The 15,523-nt window shown below is 32.6% G+C and overlaps 1 protein-coding gene across 10 annotated transcripts in view; it reads right to left on the bottom strand.

Moving 5' to 3' along the window:
• Positions 1 to 15,523, bottom strand: part of CSNK1G3 (casein kinase 1 gamma 3) — a 103,256-nt gene that overhangs the window by 14,061 nt on the left and 73,672 nt on the right. For 4 of the 10 annotated variants that reach the window (XM_037138234.2, XM_037138238.2, XM_053665289.1 and 1 more), the window contains exons 7-11: positions 15,338 to 15,423; positions 15,132 to 15,216; positions 13,215 to 13,363; positions 11,710 to 11,805; positions 7,955 to 8,050 (exon numbers count right to left, since the gene is read on the bottom strand). In XM_037138234.2, coding sequence (XP_036994129.1) covers positions 7,955 to 8,050; positions 11,710 to 11,805; positions 13,215 to 13,363; positions 15,132 to 15,216; positions 15,338 to 15,423 — 512 coding nt within the window. The remainder of the gene's footprint in view (positions 1 to 7,954; positions 8,051 to 11,709; positions 11,806 to 13,214; positions 13,364 to 15,131; positions 15,217 to 15,337; positions 15,424 to 15,523) is intronic. The other 6 variants (XM_037138236.2, XM_037138239.2, XM_037138240.2 and 3 more) reach the window with 3 other exon arrangements.

Raw genomic sequence — 15,523 nt, 5'->3', positions numbered from 1 at the left:
ATAAGCCAGGTGTTGAAAGACAAATACTTTATGATCTCACCTTTAACAAGAAGCTAAACAACAAAACAAACAAGCAAGCAGGATAAAAACAAAGACAATGACATAGAGAACAGGGGGACAGTGACCAGAGGGCAGAGGAAAGGGAATTTCAGAGGGAAAAGGGGAAGGATTTACAGGAACTAGTATAAAAGACACATGGTCAACAACTTAGGGGGGTGGAAATGGGAGGGAGGTGGGGAGCATTGCGGGGGGGGGGGTGTAGGCTGGGATGGGAGTAAAAGACAGAAAACTGTACTTCAACAATAATTAAATTTTAAAAAATGGGTCTAGATTCAAAACCTAGCTCTACCACTTACCAGCTACACAACCCTGGGAAAGTTATCTTATCTAGCTAAATCTCAGTGTTCTCAACCATGAAATGGAAAACTATTTACTAAGGTTGATGTGAGGATAAAATGAAATCAATATATAAAGTACAGCGACTGGCATATAGTAAAGAACTCAATGAATGGCCACTGCCATTATTACTGTCAGTTTCACCTACAATCGTGGCTTCAACTATCACCTCTGTATAAAGGATCCCCTGAGCCTAACCAAGTCTGCCACCTCAAATTCATTATTTCCAAAACCAAAATTTATCATACTCTCTTAAATGCGTTACTCTTCCTGTATTTCCAACTTCTATTAAAGCCCTCCCATATTCCCAGACCTTCTGACTCAAAATTTAAGAATCATCCTTGATGCTTCCCCTACCTGATCTCTTTATGAGAAAAAAATGTTAGCATATCAAAGGCCTGGGCACCAGAATTGACAGGTGACTACTAGACTAAAGAGTATTATTTACAGAACCCCTTATTTCTAAAACTTAATTAATTTAAAAGCTCTTACCAAGAGGTACAACATGCCAGGCACTGTTATAGGAACTTGGAACACCATAGTAAATAAGACAATCATCCCAGCTCTATGGATCTGATTTTCTAGTGTAAAGAAATAGGCCCCTCTCTTCCTGACCTTAAGAAAAGTAACTAAATATCAACCGATATGCCTGAATTAATTTAAGAATTATGGAAGTTCAGCTTCCTATATCCTACGTGGCGTAAGTACTTAGAAAGGAACACTGCATTTATGCCTACAGCTAAAAACACACAAATCCTTTTTGATCATCTTTAAAGACAGCCCCAAAAGAAGAAAACTATGTCTAAGTCTGCATCTCTGCTTCTGGGGCACCTGCTCTTCCTTTCCGTCACTCTATTGAATTGTGTTGATTTTTTTCTCTTTATTTTTTCCTCATCCTGAAAATATTTTAAAATAATTATTTTGTTCTAATTCACATGCATATTTTGGTTCTTCATTCTTAATTTTTAAATGTCAGAGCCCCTACACTGAATTAGAAAGAGAATATGGTAACAGAGCTCCTCTGTAGAGTAGGCCTATTTAACACCAGTGATATGAGAGTGTATTATGGCATTAAAATTGTTCTGACATAAGAAAACTAGTGGTCTTTTTCCAAAGAGATTTTAGAAATAAGAAACAAAGACAATATTAAAAATAATGTATCATTATTTTCCTGAAAACCTAAATCGAACAATTAAAAATATATGTACATAATTTTTATAAGCCAAAGAATGATTCCATTTAAGTGACATTTCTAGAATTTTAACTCCGACTAGAACACAGAAGTTTCTAAAATGTTAGTATTCATCAGGATAATTTCTTTAATGAAAATTTGAATAAAATTGACAGAAGCTTGGGTTTACATTTCAAAAATAATTCAGGTATTTTACAGGGTGTTTTTGTTATTACTGTTTTTAATCTTCTGACATTCTCACTCTGGAAAGAAACAATGCAGTTCTCATTTTTAAAATTTAAAAAAGAAAGGCACCCAGACTGCAGTTTTACTGTCACTATATCAGAGTTGGAGGGGAGGGGAGGGAGAAACAGCCTGCAGCTAAGTGGGGGAGAAAATGATGATTCTCTTAATGCCCACCTGCCCAAACTACTTCCAAAAGAAGTCATTCTCATAGACTCATTATCATGAGTACAAAAATAACACATGATATCTTTGTAGTTAATGATTTGAAAAGGCCAACTAATATATTTCCCAAGTATAATGAAGTCATACAAATTATTATACTGATTTTCTATTTGCATTCTTGTAAGCATATTACCAAGTGTTCAGTAGAGGCTCCATATATTATTTAACCACATCTCCTTCTAAGCAAAAAATACCTTAGAAAGATTAAGACATATTTTACTTATCAACTCAGATTTTCTAAAAGTCATCTATGTAAGAAATCACACTAATAAATAAGATATAGTTAAAATAATTTCCAAAAGCTTTATTAGATCTGTGCACATATACTATAAAAAACCAACTTCCTTACATATTCTAAAAACTATAGCTACAGTTATAATTAATATTCCTGATATTCCAACTGATGACCTGAAGACATAAAACATTCTCATTCATTGTCTTTCAACAAAAATAAACCCAAACAGATTTTCAATCTAACTTTCACTTATGAAAGTGTTAAGCAGAACACAATATTCTTTTAGTATTCCTATCCTTAAGATGTTACTGTAATTGTTACTGTAAAAGGATAGCAAAATAAATTCACAATGATGATTTACCCCAATGATAAGTAGACAAGGAATTTCCTAAACTAAACCTAATGGAGATGAGCTGGAAATTACTTATGTAATAAAAGCACGTCACTACAGTATCTTCCCCTTATCCACAGTTCTGCTTTTCCACCACTTCAGTTAACACGGTCTGAAAATATTAAGTGGAAAATTCGAAATAAACAATTCGGGAGTTTTAAATTGTTTGCTATTCTGAGTACCATCATAAAATCTCCCGCCATCCTGTACTGTTCAACCAGGATGAATCACCCCTCTTCCAGCGTATTCACGTTGTATGTATTACCCACCTGTTTAGTCACTTAGCTATTTCAATATTCCAATGCTTGTGTTTAAGTAACCCTTATTTTACTTGATAATGGCCCCAAAGCACAAGAGTAGTGATGCTGGTAATATGGACATGCCAAAGAGAGGTTGTAAAGTGCTTCCTTTAAGTGAAAAGGTGAAGAGAGTACAATATAATATTTTGAGAGAAACCACATTCACATACCTTTTTATTAAGAGTATATTATAGTGGTTTTATCCTATTATGAGTTATGTTGTTAATGTCTTCTTGTCCTAAATTACAAATTAAACTTTATCATAGATCTTTATGTACAGGAAAAAAACAGTGTACATAGGATCAGTACTATCATGGTTTCAAGCATCTTATGGGGGTTTTGGAATGTCTCCCCCTAAGTAATGGGGGACCACTATGCTCTCCTTCCACCTCTTTTGCAAATTTCAGTACCCCAGAAAACTATGAATAGAAAGATATAATTGCACTACTCATTCAACTATTTTCCTTGTTAGTACCTTTTTGAAGACTTGACAGGGAAAAGTGAAACTGTTTATTTGAAATGTTTTAGAAAGGTCAATGTTAAATATTAGCATAGTAAAGAACTGACTGAAAATAAGGCATGTACTACTCCTCTGACTTTTAACTACATGTGTTTTCTTACCATTTCAAGATACATTTGCCTAATTCTTTTTCTGTTATCACGTTTTTGTTTCTGAAGATGTACTGAATAAAATATCAGACTGCTTATTAATGTTATTCTTTTATTTTCATCAACATAGCCTGGCTACCCAACACATTGGTACCATTTGTGATCCTGCCCTTTTTTCCCCCGAAGTGCTCGGTTACATTGTTCCTTAAATGCAAATCAAAGGCGCCCTGACTGGTGTGACCCAGTTGGTTGGGCATCAACCTGCAAAGCAAAGTTGGTTCAATTCCCAGTACGGGCACATGCCTGGGTTGCAAGTTTGGCCCCCAGTCGGGGTGTGTGTGACGGGCAACTGAATAGTGTTTCTCTCTCATATCGTTGTTTTTCTCCCTCCTTTTCCTTCCCTTCCCCCTCTCAAAAAATAAATAAGTAAAATATATTTTTTTAATGCAAACCAAAGGCTATACAACTACAGAGTTCCAAACAATCAGGAAGTATACCATACCACATAAAGTAGTTTTTCAGTAGACAGTGTCCTTAATATTGTCTTCTTCACTCTCCTTGCAGTTACCTCTCAGCTTTATAGGATCAGCTCTACAGTTAGCTCTGAGTTCAGTGGAGTTGTGCTACAGTGGAAGTAGAGATTAGCAGTATCTCCTGCCAGCAGTACCTTTTAAAACTTAACTTTGGAGACCCTGAGATGCCAGGTAGACATACGTCAAAAAGGGAAACTGATCCCTTCCTTTCCACTCAGCCCCCGTATCCAACTAAATTATGTCTTCTAATTATCTTTCACGTCCTTTTATTTCTCATCTCCACTACCCATCGTTTTTCCTCAAGACTGTAGTCTTGATAGCTGTGTCCCTGCCTTAGGCTTGTCTCCCTTTAATCTCATCTCCAGCAACAGAGATCTTTAGAAAACACTGATATAATCAAGTTAGTCTCCTATCTAATTCTCCTTATAGCTACCTAATATCCTCAGAATAAAGTCCAAATTAAATTACAAGAACTGTCAGGACCCTTCATGACTTAGCTCCTGCCTACCTTTCAGTCTCCTTCCTCGTACACACCAGCTTGACTGAATTTTATTCAGTTCCTCCATATCTCTACTCTCCCCCTTAAGCTTTCTCCACTTATCACAATGCTTGCTCATTAGCCTTCCCCACTGACTGAAAAGTTTCTTGGGGAGAGGCACCATATTATATCTGTTATTCTTCCTTTTATTCCAAGAATCTAGCACAGTGCCTCCCCCCTAGTAGACATTTATATGTATTTGCTAAATAATGAATGGCCAGCAACTGAAAGCGATATGGGTCTCAGTTTCTCATGTGTATTTATGACCAATGATTCTAAAGGGAGCAGAGAGAGGTGAGTTTCATTGGTCTAGGAGCTTTTTCAAAATACACATGAGTTAAGAACATATTCAAAATAAAAGTTCTCAGATATCTGAATATTATTCTTAGTCTCTTGAGTGAAAAAAGTTTCTTAAATGTATAGCTATATCCTTCTAGGTCAGTAAATTAATGTGGTCACACTAAAATACAGCATTTGACAATGCTTTCTTTGGCTATACCTCTACACTTCACTGCCTAAAGATGAATAAAAATACTAGTCAAGTTTCTTAATTTGTAAAAGCAATAGATTACTCTGTTTAGTATTGCCTGTATATAATAATTCTAGAAAGACAAGGAGCTCAAATTTTTAGTCCACAATTCAGTTCCTAATAAAAGCATATCTGAAAAAAAGAATATCTGAAGATCAAAATGCCAAGAGTTTTCATCTTACATGTCAACTGGACCCACCTTAGTGGTGACACATTGAGAGTAACTCTCATCAGTTCCATGGAAAAGAGTGCAGTGATAGTACAAACTTCCAGTAATAGAGTAAGTCAGTCATGGGGGTGTAATGTACAGCTTGGTGACTATAATAAAAATACTAAAAGTTGTCAAGCGAGTAAATCTTAAAAGTTCCCATTCAAGGAAAAAATTTGTATGACGCATGACAACTAAACTTACTACTGCCATCTCTCCATATATACAAATATCAAATTGTTTTGCTGTGTACTCGAAGCTTATGTTATATGTCAATTATACCTCACAGACGAGGGATGAATGCCACAGTACCAAAATGGCACGTTTTAGTACTGATTTAGTTACACTGATTCTGCTTCTGAATTTCCTACTCCAGTACCACACTTTGTTACCAAGTAACTATCCACTTACTACGGAAATCTTTCCTGAGAAATTATCTGATGATACGCTTTTCATGTATTTGTTGCAGATAATTTCTTCAAGTCAATGCCTTAAACTTTGTCCAAAAGTTGGTTTAATGACCATCACACAAAGAACCTTAAGGCAACTTTTCCTATTACTATACTTTTGTAATAGTAGAGAGGTTTTTCTCTCTTGAGCTCTTCCTTCCTTTTATCCGACAATGAGAATGACAAAACACGCTATATTCTTTTCCTCATGCATTCAAAATCAAATACGATATTCAATTATTCTTATAAAAATCATATTAGCATAGATTTTAGGCACTCTTCTTTCCTCTTATTAGCCTTAAATTACAATTTCATTAATCCAATTATATGTGTCATAATTTTTTCAAAATTTGAAGTGCGTAAGATATAAATTATAAATGTATCCAATATCGTGGAGTGGGGGAAGAATCAGGCATGATCTTAGGCTACTAGCAAATTTTTCATGACATTAAAACAATTCAAACTTGTTTAATGTACATCATATCAGGTTAGTTAATGCTGTAAAATATATTCTGGAAGTTAATGAATATAGCGTAATATTTATCGTTTCACCTATGTATTATTAGAGTTCTAGTAAGTAAAACTGATCACTTATTGAACATTAGAATGAAGGCAGATGTAATCTCTACAGGCAGACAGTTTTAAGGAGATTGTGAGGAATGAGCAGAGTTAAAATATCTCTTTGGAAACATGTGAAAAAATAGAATATAAAGTGGTGAAGTGATGAGTCAATATAACCAAACTCATTCTCTCTTTGACAGTCCATAGAGATTGCATAAGCCACCTTTGGGACTTCCATAGTGCAAGAAGAAGCTAAGTTTTTGTGGTAACAGCACAAAAGTGGTAGGAAAGCTTTCTAAGTACCTTAATTGCTGCAGATTTCCCTGAACACTCAGCAAGACACTTGCTATGATAACATGTTATGCTTGGGAACACGTAAATGTATACAAATACATACACAATCCAGCTTGTGTTGTGCAAATTAAATATAATTTACTGAAATAACTTTTCTAATAAAATGAATTGGGATCATTAAAAATTTTACAATTCTGGCAACCTTGCCTCTGAGTCCCTCACTCTAAAGTTTTATATAACTATTCAAATACTTCTATTATATATGACTGGAAGTTCCATATACTACAAAGTCCTATAATAATTCTTGGTTATATAATATAAGTTACCTCTAAAATTTAATGGTGAGAAAAATATAAGAACTTACACAACTTAAGAAAGAATAAAATAGATTAAGTAGACTAAGCATACACATATAAAAAATTTGTTCAAGTGGAAATGTGGAAAAAAAATCAAAAAATTTTTAGTTTCTAAATTAAAATGGATAAAATAACATTTATAATCACTTTAAACCAGCACTTAGATTACCTTAAGTCAACATTTTAAAAGACATTAAGAGACTCAGTAATCCTTCCCTATTTCTCCCATACGTATAAAAGACTAAAATTTAGGGGGCAAGAAAGGACAGAACATAGTAACTATCTCTAAGTATATGGACAGGGGAAAGAACACACATCAAAAAATAAGAGACTTCTTTACATTCCCACAAATATCCAGAAAATTGAGAATATTTAATAAATACTTATCCTTGAAATTATTTTCTCCATCTCATATTTCCTACAAGTACAAACAAAATACACTCTAAAAATTAGAGCCATGCTTATTCAAGTAATCAAAAAGTACACTCTGAATATTTAGGATAAAAAAAGGTATATAGCTACTTAAATGACTTAAGTCTGAAAGAGGCAAGTCAATGAAAAGTAAAATTTATAAAAATATTCTATTACTTAAAGCTATTTTAAAAGATTATGTTTATTGTTGGAAAAATCAAGTTTAACACATATTTCGAGTAATACACTTTGTTTTTCTAACCTGTTGTAAGACTTAAATACTGTTGCATGTACTTGCAAAAATGAACAAAGGCAAAATCTTAGTATTCTTGCTGGTCTTTCTAGGCCATGTTAAGTTTGCTTTATTGTTAAATACAAAGGAATAGAATTATGGAGAGTTCAGGAACAAGTTTTTCATTAGGATATGAAATCATGCCATGAGTTCCAAAAAAGGGTTAGTTGTATAAATCTGGGAAATAATCACTCATGCAAAAATCAGAAAATACCTGTACCGAGCCACCATGTCTGTCTGCTGCAAGGTGAGCTCTCAAATGGTGGGGATTTGCCTGCTGGGAGTCCCAAGCTGCCCTGTGGTCTGCCGACTGCCATTTATTTAATGCATGTGGCATGGATGAAAGAAGAAAAACCCAATATGTTAAACATCTCATCCTTGTAATATAGAAAACACACGTATAAAAGGAAATTTTAAAATACCCTTACTATGCTGAGTCACAGATGCAATGATATGGCATGTGAAAAGATTTTAATTAAATACTGCATGTGGAGAGCTTTTAATTTAATGATTCTGTAATGATCGACTATAAAATAAAATGCAACCATATACTTTCAGAATGTGAAAAAAATCTTAAATGTCACCGACTCTAACTTCATAAAGGAAGTAAACAAAGAATTGGGCAGGTAAAAATGTGCCCAAGAAAGCACTCCAAATCAATGATGAGTGAACTAAAAAGCCATCTACTGAATTTTCTGTAGTCTAGAGAGGCCCCCCAGTGGTTTTCTGTCAAGGAACAACTTCTATCAAGATAAGAAAAAAATTGTCCTTAACTAGCTGTTCTTAAGATGCTAGAAAACTTTTCTCTCTTGGTTAGTACCCTGTTTCTGTTTGTGAGAATAATATAAAAAAACAGAAAAGTTCTTTGAAAAGTGGAAAGTACTATATAGAATACTATGCTAATATGACAATTACATAATAGGTGTGTGTGTATGTCTACGACTCTCTTGGCTTTCTTGATCTCATTATCTGGTTCAAATTAAGGAATCCATTTTCCTGAAACAGGCTAACAATGCTTGATGCTTTTAGATGACTTGGCAAATTTGCATAGCAATAACTACACACTAATAATAATCTACTAGCAGAGTTAGAAGGGGTCAATTTCTATGTTTCAGGAAAATGTAGACAGCATTACTAAAAAGGAGAGGAAGAAATAACAGTATTTAAGTTTCTATGACACATTTGGTTCTGCAGTAGGTGTTTTATATGTGTTATCTCCTTCTGAGATATATAGTATTATCCTCAATTTACTGATGAAGACATTGAGATGTTCAGCACTTCCCTAAATCAGAGGTAGCAAGGAGTATAGCAGACATTCAAACTCAGAGCTTACTATTCCTCCAATAACACTGCCTGGCTCCTTACCTCTATTACCTATGATCTAAAGCCTTCAGTGCTCTTGACTTTCTTTTTTAACCAAAGTCACAAAAATCTTCCCATGAAGGGCCAAGCGCATTGATTTAAAGGGAGCCTAAGAATATCAGTGGCCAGAGCACCCCTTTGGGGAAGAGATATTAAATTCAAATAGACACAATGAATAAAATAAAAATTAAGGCACTAAGCTCCCAAAATTGAATTGTACAGTGCAAAATTACATACTGTGTGGCATGAAGTATGTCATCAAAACAATTACAATAGTTTTATAATGTCTTTTCATTAAACCCTCTTGTACTCATCACCAGAATTTAGCAGATTTGTGGCTTAAATAAGTTAGGTGAGATCAAATCCAAACAGGCTGGAAGAATGAAAATGATGCTAAAATTGACACAAATATCTAAATGTTGCCTAGGACAATAGGCAACATTTAGGGGTCATGGACCTCTTAAAGAAGATAGTGAAAGCTGTACAACCTTTCCTCAGAATAAACATTTACAGGCACCCAGCGCTTTTATAAACTATCAGGATCCACTAAACTTCAGCCACTGTTTCTAGGTTACAAATTGTTTATCTTGGGACATAATGAAGGTTTTGGTCATTTAAAAAATTAACTTTTCTTTTTTGGAGATTATAAACTATAGGTTTCTGACACAACTTATAACTGTTTACTGCTTCACAGATATTTGAGAATTTTTTCTAGATAAACAACTTTTCTATTATGATGACAGTGTGCATATCTAGGTTTCAAATTCAACATGTAAACTATATTAATCTCCTGAAAAAAATTGACTGCCTACACTTAGTGCAACAAGGACTACTGAATAAAATGATTCCCGCCCTCAGTGAGCTCATAATCTAGCTGGTAAGACATGTCTGAAACACATAGAAAGTTAAACTCTAAAATATTAATATTTAAATTAAATTTTAATTCAGCAATAAAAGAAGTTTTACTTATTACAATACCTAAGAGCTCAAGTGGGAATCTTCAGAGAACATGAATTATTGATTTTCTTCCAAAGTACATTTGAGAAATTAACTCTGATTTAAAAATACAAGCTGCTTCTAAGACATTTCTTTCTATACACAGTATCTTGTCAGAGTGCTCAAGTATCAGCTAGTTATAATTTATATTTTGAATCCATGCACATACAAGACCCTTTACTGTCCCAATTTTCCTAAGGCAAAATTCTAAAACTAAACTTTTTAAATTGGCTATACTTTAAAGAATACTGTTAAACATCCCTGAAATGTAGCATTTTATTTTGCTATCATTTTTAATGAATTATGTTCTTTCCTTTGATTTTTGATCTCTTGTTTAATCCTTATTCAAACTCTGATAGGATGAAAGATGTAAAAGTAAAAAAGGATAGTGTACTATCCTTCTCTAAAAATGGTTACAATAAAAAATACCAAAGACACTCTTAACTCATGGTAATAGCAAATTTTTTTATGTCAAAGATGGCTTCAACAAAGCTTCTTTTTACAAAAAAAAAAAAGAGAGTAAAGTGAAAACACTGCTCAAAAATTTTAACAGCCCTCAATTATCTTACCCAGGAAATACAAACTCTTCACTCTCAGTAAAAATTCTATGTGCTGTCTTGAATCTACTCTCTGTTCCAAGTAAATTGAACTGCTTGCTATTTGTCAAATTCTGTATTTTTAAACTTCTGCTTCATGTTTTACATTGTTCACTTTCCTTAAAAATCCCTTATTCCTTAATTTGCCTTCAAAAATTTCATTCATTCTTCAGGCTCATTTCAAAAATCACCTTCTCCATGGAAAATCTTTACAGTTCCCACATATTCCAATAATCGTCCATGGCATTTTATCAATATGCTTCATGCAACAGAAACTAATTCTGCTTTGTAATGTAGTTATCTGTGAATTTATTACAATAATCATGATCACAATAATACTAGCCATGAGTTGAGATTTATTGAAGGCTTACTATATGCTAGGAATTAGTATGCACTATTTCTATGTTGTAAAAGAGAGAATTTAGGGTTTGAGAGATAAGTAATTTCCCCAGGGTTAAACCATATCCAAGTATGAATGATAGGAGAGATTGAGGGAGCTCCTAGCCACTCATTACAAAATTATTTCTTATAGTTTATATTGTTTTTTTTACTTCTGCATTTCTGCAACATGGAGAATAGTAGCTTTCCAATACCAGAAATTCAGTAAATAATGTATTAAACTAGACTATAGTTCAAAAGAGCAACTGCTATTAGAATTTATTCCAACAGGGTATTCAAATACTTCTAATAGAATGTCAAATGTTGCTCAAAATTATACAAATTTATACCATTAAATTATAAATTTATGATTAAATGAATTACTGAACATAATGGGGAGATAAGTATTTTCAATTGTTAGCCTGTGAGTACATAATCTGCTTTATCTATTGAGGGAAAACATCTATTTTATGCTTTTACTACGAATATAGATGTGCATGTATACACTCACACACACATGCAAATACACATATAATGCAGTCATCTGGGCATCATAAAACATCAAATACATTTATATACCATCAGCAGGAAATACAGAAGAAGACTAAGACATTTCTTATCTAAAAGGGCAGCAAACCTGGTTTTTAGATTGTTGCATCTTATCTCTGTGTTGATGTGCTTCTCTGTTTGATGACAGAGCAGGATCTTGCTGAACTGCCCCTACTGGAGTAGGCTATAATACAACAACAGTTAGCATCAATGCAACCTATTTCAGAAATCTTACTTAATAACGTTTACCTATTTAAAAGAATCAAGGACAAAATAAAAGACTGAAATAAAGTAAGACCTTAAAAAATCATTCTCAAAATATGAAAGCTGACAGGTTAGAGCAAAGGGACCATAGCTACTCTTTAAACTATTTTCAAAATATGGGGTCTGGCACAAAAAACACCCCTTTTTATTACAAAATCATAAGCTAGTAATTCTGTAACATAAGAATATTACACTCAAGCACATCATATGACATTTTAGGTAAAATTTCAAATAAAAACTATAAATAATTACATCCATATTACTATCCTACCAACCACACTCAAGCAGGCCTTACTTCTGCTGCACCCTGTATTTAAATGCTTCATCAAGTATTTACTTTTATATCTAAGACCTTATAATGCTGTCATTACTTTTAAGTTACTTTTTCAAGTCAAAAAAGAAAAGTGTATCTGTTCATGTTCCTCATTTTTAAAGCTAATGTATAAACAGAATGAATTATTTTTAAATATTAAGGGAATAATTTTTTAAATAAGCTAATAAAATTGCCTACTGTCACTCAGAAGAGGCTTATAAATTTTTTAATTTTCAAATACAATTCAAAATTACTTGAATCAGTTTATTTGCTTCATAAATACCACCATATTTATTCAAATCATTTTAGATTTATGAAAAAGATTAATTGCTTTAAGTCAATTGTTCAAACATACTGGAATCTGAGGGTTCAGTAGCTCTATGCACAGGTAAAAATTTGTTAACAGTGACACACAAATAAGAAAAATTCTGCAAGACATTGTTACTTATTTAAAAAAGACTACTGAGAATAATTGATGTTTTATAAGTCATCTCTTCAAAGAAAAAATATAATGATTTGTCTCTTTAAGTGATGAACACTAATCCTGCAGTTATAATAAAAATATTTTTTTAAGTTATGAAAATGTAGGTACAGTTTTAAAAACCTAAACATGTTCCAAGTATCAATCTATTCCAAAAGACACCTTAAAACTGCTAGAATAATTAAAATATTTTTAAATTACAAATGTTTTGAAAGATGACTAAATTAAACATAAAACAAAACTAGCTGATCTCTTAATCACTAGAATACCAAAAAAAAAGTATATTCGACCTTAAGAATTAAATCAGAAATGAAAAGGTCAAAATAACTTAACACTCTAAAAAGCAGAGTCTAAATGTAGGGTTTTTATAAACTTCAAAAAATAGCAGTGTAGTGTTTTACCTGAACTATTCCTAAAAAGAAAATTAAATGAACCCTTTCTGAAAAATATTTGTACTCAACTATTTTCAGTTGAAGAATCTATACTGTGGAAAAGAAACAGTAAAATCTTTTATTATATACCACAGAGTACTCACCAACTGTTTACCAATCCAGTCATATTCATAATCAAACATGTATCCTTTTCGATCAAACAAGTCAGTAAAAAGCTTTCTTAGGTAGTCATAGTCTGGTTTTTCAAAAAAATCTAATCTTCTTACATAACGAAGATACGTTGCCATTTCTTCTAGAAAGAAAATAAAAATCACTCTGATTATACTTTTCTATATGCTCATCAGTAAGAAAATTATTTAAATGTCTAAATGATCCTAGTATTATAAAAATAGAAAAAAGAAAAATTCTATTACAATTTAAAATTTTGTAAATATAATTGCAATGAATTTTTTTAAATAAAAGGAAAAGAAGGTAGAAAAGGAAACAGGAACAAAAGGAAAATAAGGAGTTTAACAGACATTATTTTTGCTTCACTTCAGTAAGAAATGTTAAAATTTTATTTTACAATTTTTTACATTACAAACTTTAACAAGTATTAGAGGTTGAAATAACAACTTAATGCATGATTATCTAATCACAGGGCACCATACTCAGCTCATAAATTTTTTAAACTATTTAAAATATTGGTAGGAATTGAATCACTAGCTTGCTGGTCCTATGGATTCAGTGATATAAACTAACTGACCAACAGAGGATTCAAATTCCCAACTGTGGCTATGTGCAGCATTTGAACCAACTGACCTAGCAAAATAAATCTAAAACCAATCTCAGAAATATAACATAGAAGCTCGGTTTATTTCTTCTTTTAATTCCTGGTCATATAATTAATAATCATGCATGCCATTAAAATTTCCAAATGCATTATATATTTTCAAAGATCATACATACTTTCAGAATAAAAAACGTCACAAAAATCAATAGGCAACATGGTGAGCAAAAACAGTGTTTCACCATGACAGCACAAAAATATCACTGTAGTAAGAAATGGTAGGTTACATCCAGGTGCTTTTCTGAACCAGTTCACTCATAGTAACCAATAAGAACAGGATCACACACAGCATAATGGGCAGTGAAAACCAGCACCCAGCGACCTGCCTCACATGTTGAATCTCACTACTCCACTTTCTAGCAAATTATCTGGTTAATTTGCTTAGGCACCACCATTTTTCCTGCAGAAATTTGCACAGGGAGTCAATCTGCCTAAACTTAAACTGCCGGTTCTAGACTAAGAAAGAAAACAAAGCTTGCTGACAATGAATAATACAGCAAACTTGAGAAATAGCTACCAGAGATTATACTGCTGATATTACAATAGTAATGCCAGCACTGTATAGGAGAGCCTGTGAATATCAAAGTGAGATATAAATTCAGTCTTGTACCTTCAAGTTGGTTCTCTTTTACACAAATCACATTAAAATCAGGTATCTTAATACATTAGCAACACATTTTTCTTATTTTTTATTCTGCTTAGTTGATTTAAAATCTTAAGTAAGTTTCTGTTGGTTTGAGTGACCAAAAATCTATGTGAAAACAAAACTATTTTCATAAAGCTCCCCAATATAAAATTAGCCTAAACATAATAAGGGTAGTAATATTTTACTAAACTGTGAAAACTAGACTAAATCATACATCACATACCTACTTTTTTTTGAGTTTGACAACAAGACTCAAATGACTAACATTATACACCAGAACCTTACAGTTGGTATTTTTCTGGCAAATATAACTTATTAAAAGTACACCAATGAAGAAAATGTAACTTCAGCTAATACTTGTCAATACTAACAAGAGATGGGATTCCCTTCTACTAATACCATCTCAGCAAAGCAAATATACAAATTGTCCCTGTGGCCTGTGCATCAAATGCTTACATTTTTTAAATCATATTTGGAGCTCAATTTTTTAAAAACATGAAAAAAGTATTTATAGACTATAGCAATGACTAACATTTCTGGTCTTCTGTGTATGAGCATATGTATCAGTGTGGCATTATTCATTACCTGGAAAATTCTCACATAACACTTCTATTGGTGTAGCTCGTTTTGTATCTCCAATTTTCTGATACCGCTCTTTTAATGTATCAGCCTAAAATAGGAAGAAAAAAAAACTGATGAAAGTGGTAATTTTAATATTAAATACTTGGAAGACAGGATCATAATACATTAACAATTTATGAAATTCAATAAGGAAATACAAAAACGATTACCTTTAAACCTTGCCAAGGAAGACTGCCTCTAAGAAAATACATGAACATATGACCTAAGGCTTCTAAGTCATCTCTTCTACTTTGTTCTGAAATATAAGAAAAACAAAAGTTCACTTCCCTCCTCCAGTTAAGAATGCAAAAATAGAGAACTGATTCTTTAGTTATGTATCAATTAATTCCCCAAAG

Source organism: Artibeus jamaicensis, unplaced genomic scaffold (genome assembly GCF_021234435.1).
Source record: "Artibeus jamaicensis isolate MK-2021 breed Jamaican fruit bat unplaced genomic scaffold, CSHL_Jam_final contig_402, whole genome shotgun sequence".
In the NCBI taxonomy this organism is placed as follows: Eukaryota; Metazoa; Chordata; class Mammalia; order Chiroptera; family Phyllostomidae; genus Artibeus; species Artibeus jamaicensis.
The sequence above is the reverse complement of the archived record's forward strand: the minus strand, read 5'-3'. Positions and strand labels throughout refer to the sequence as shown.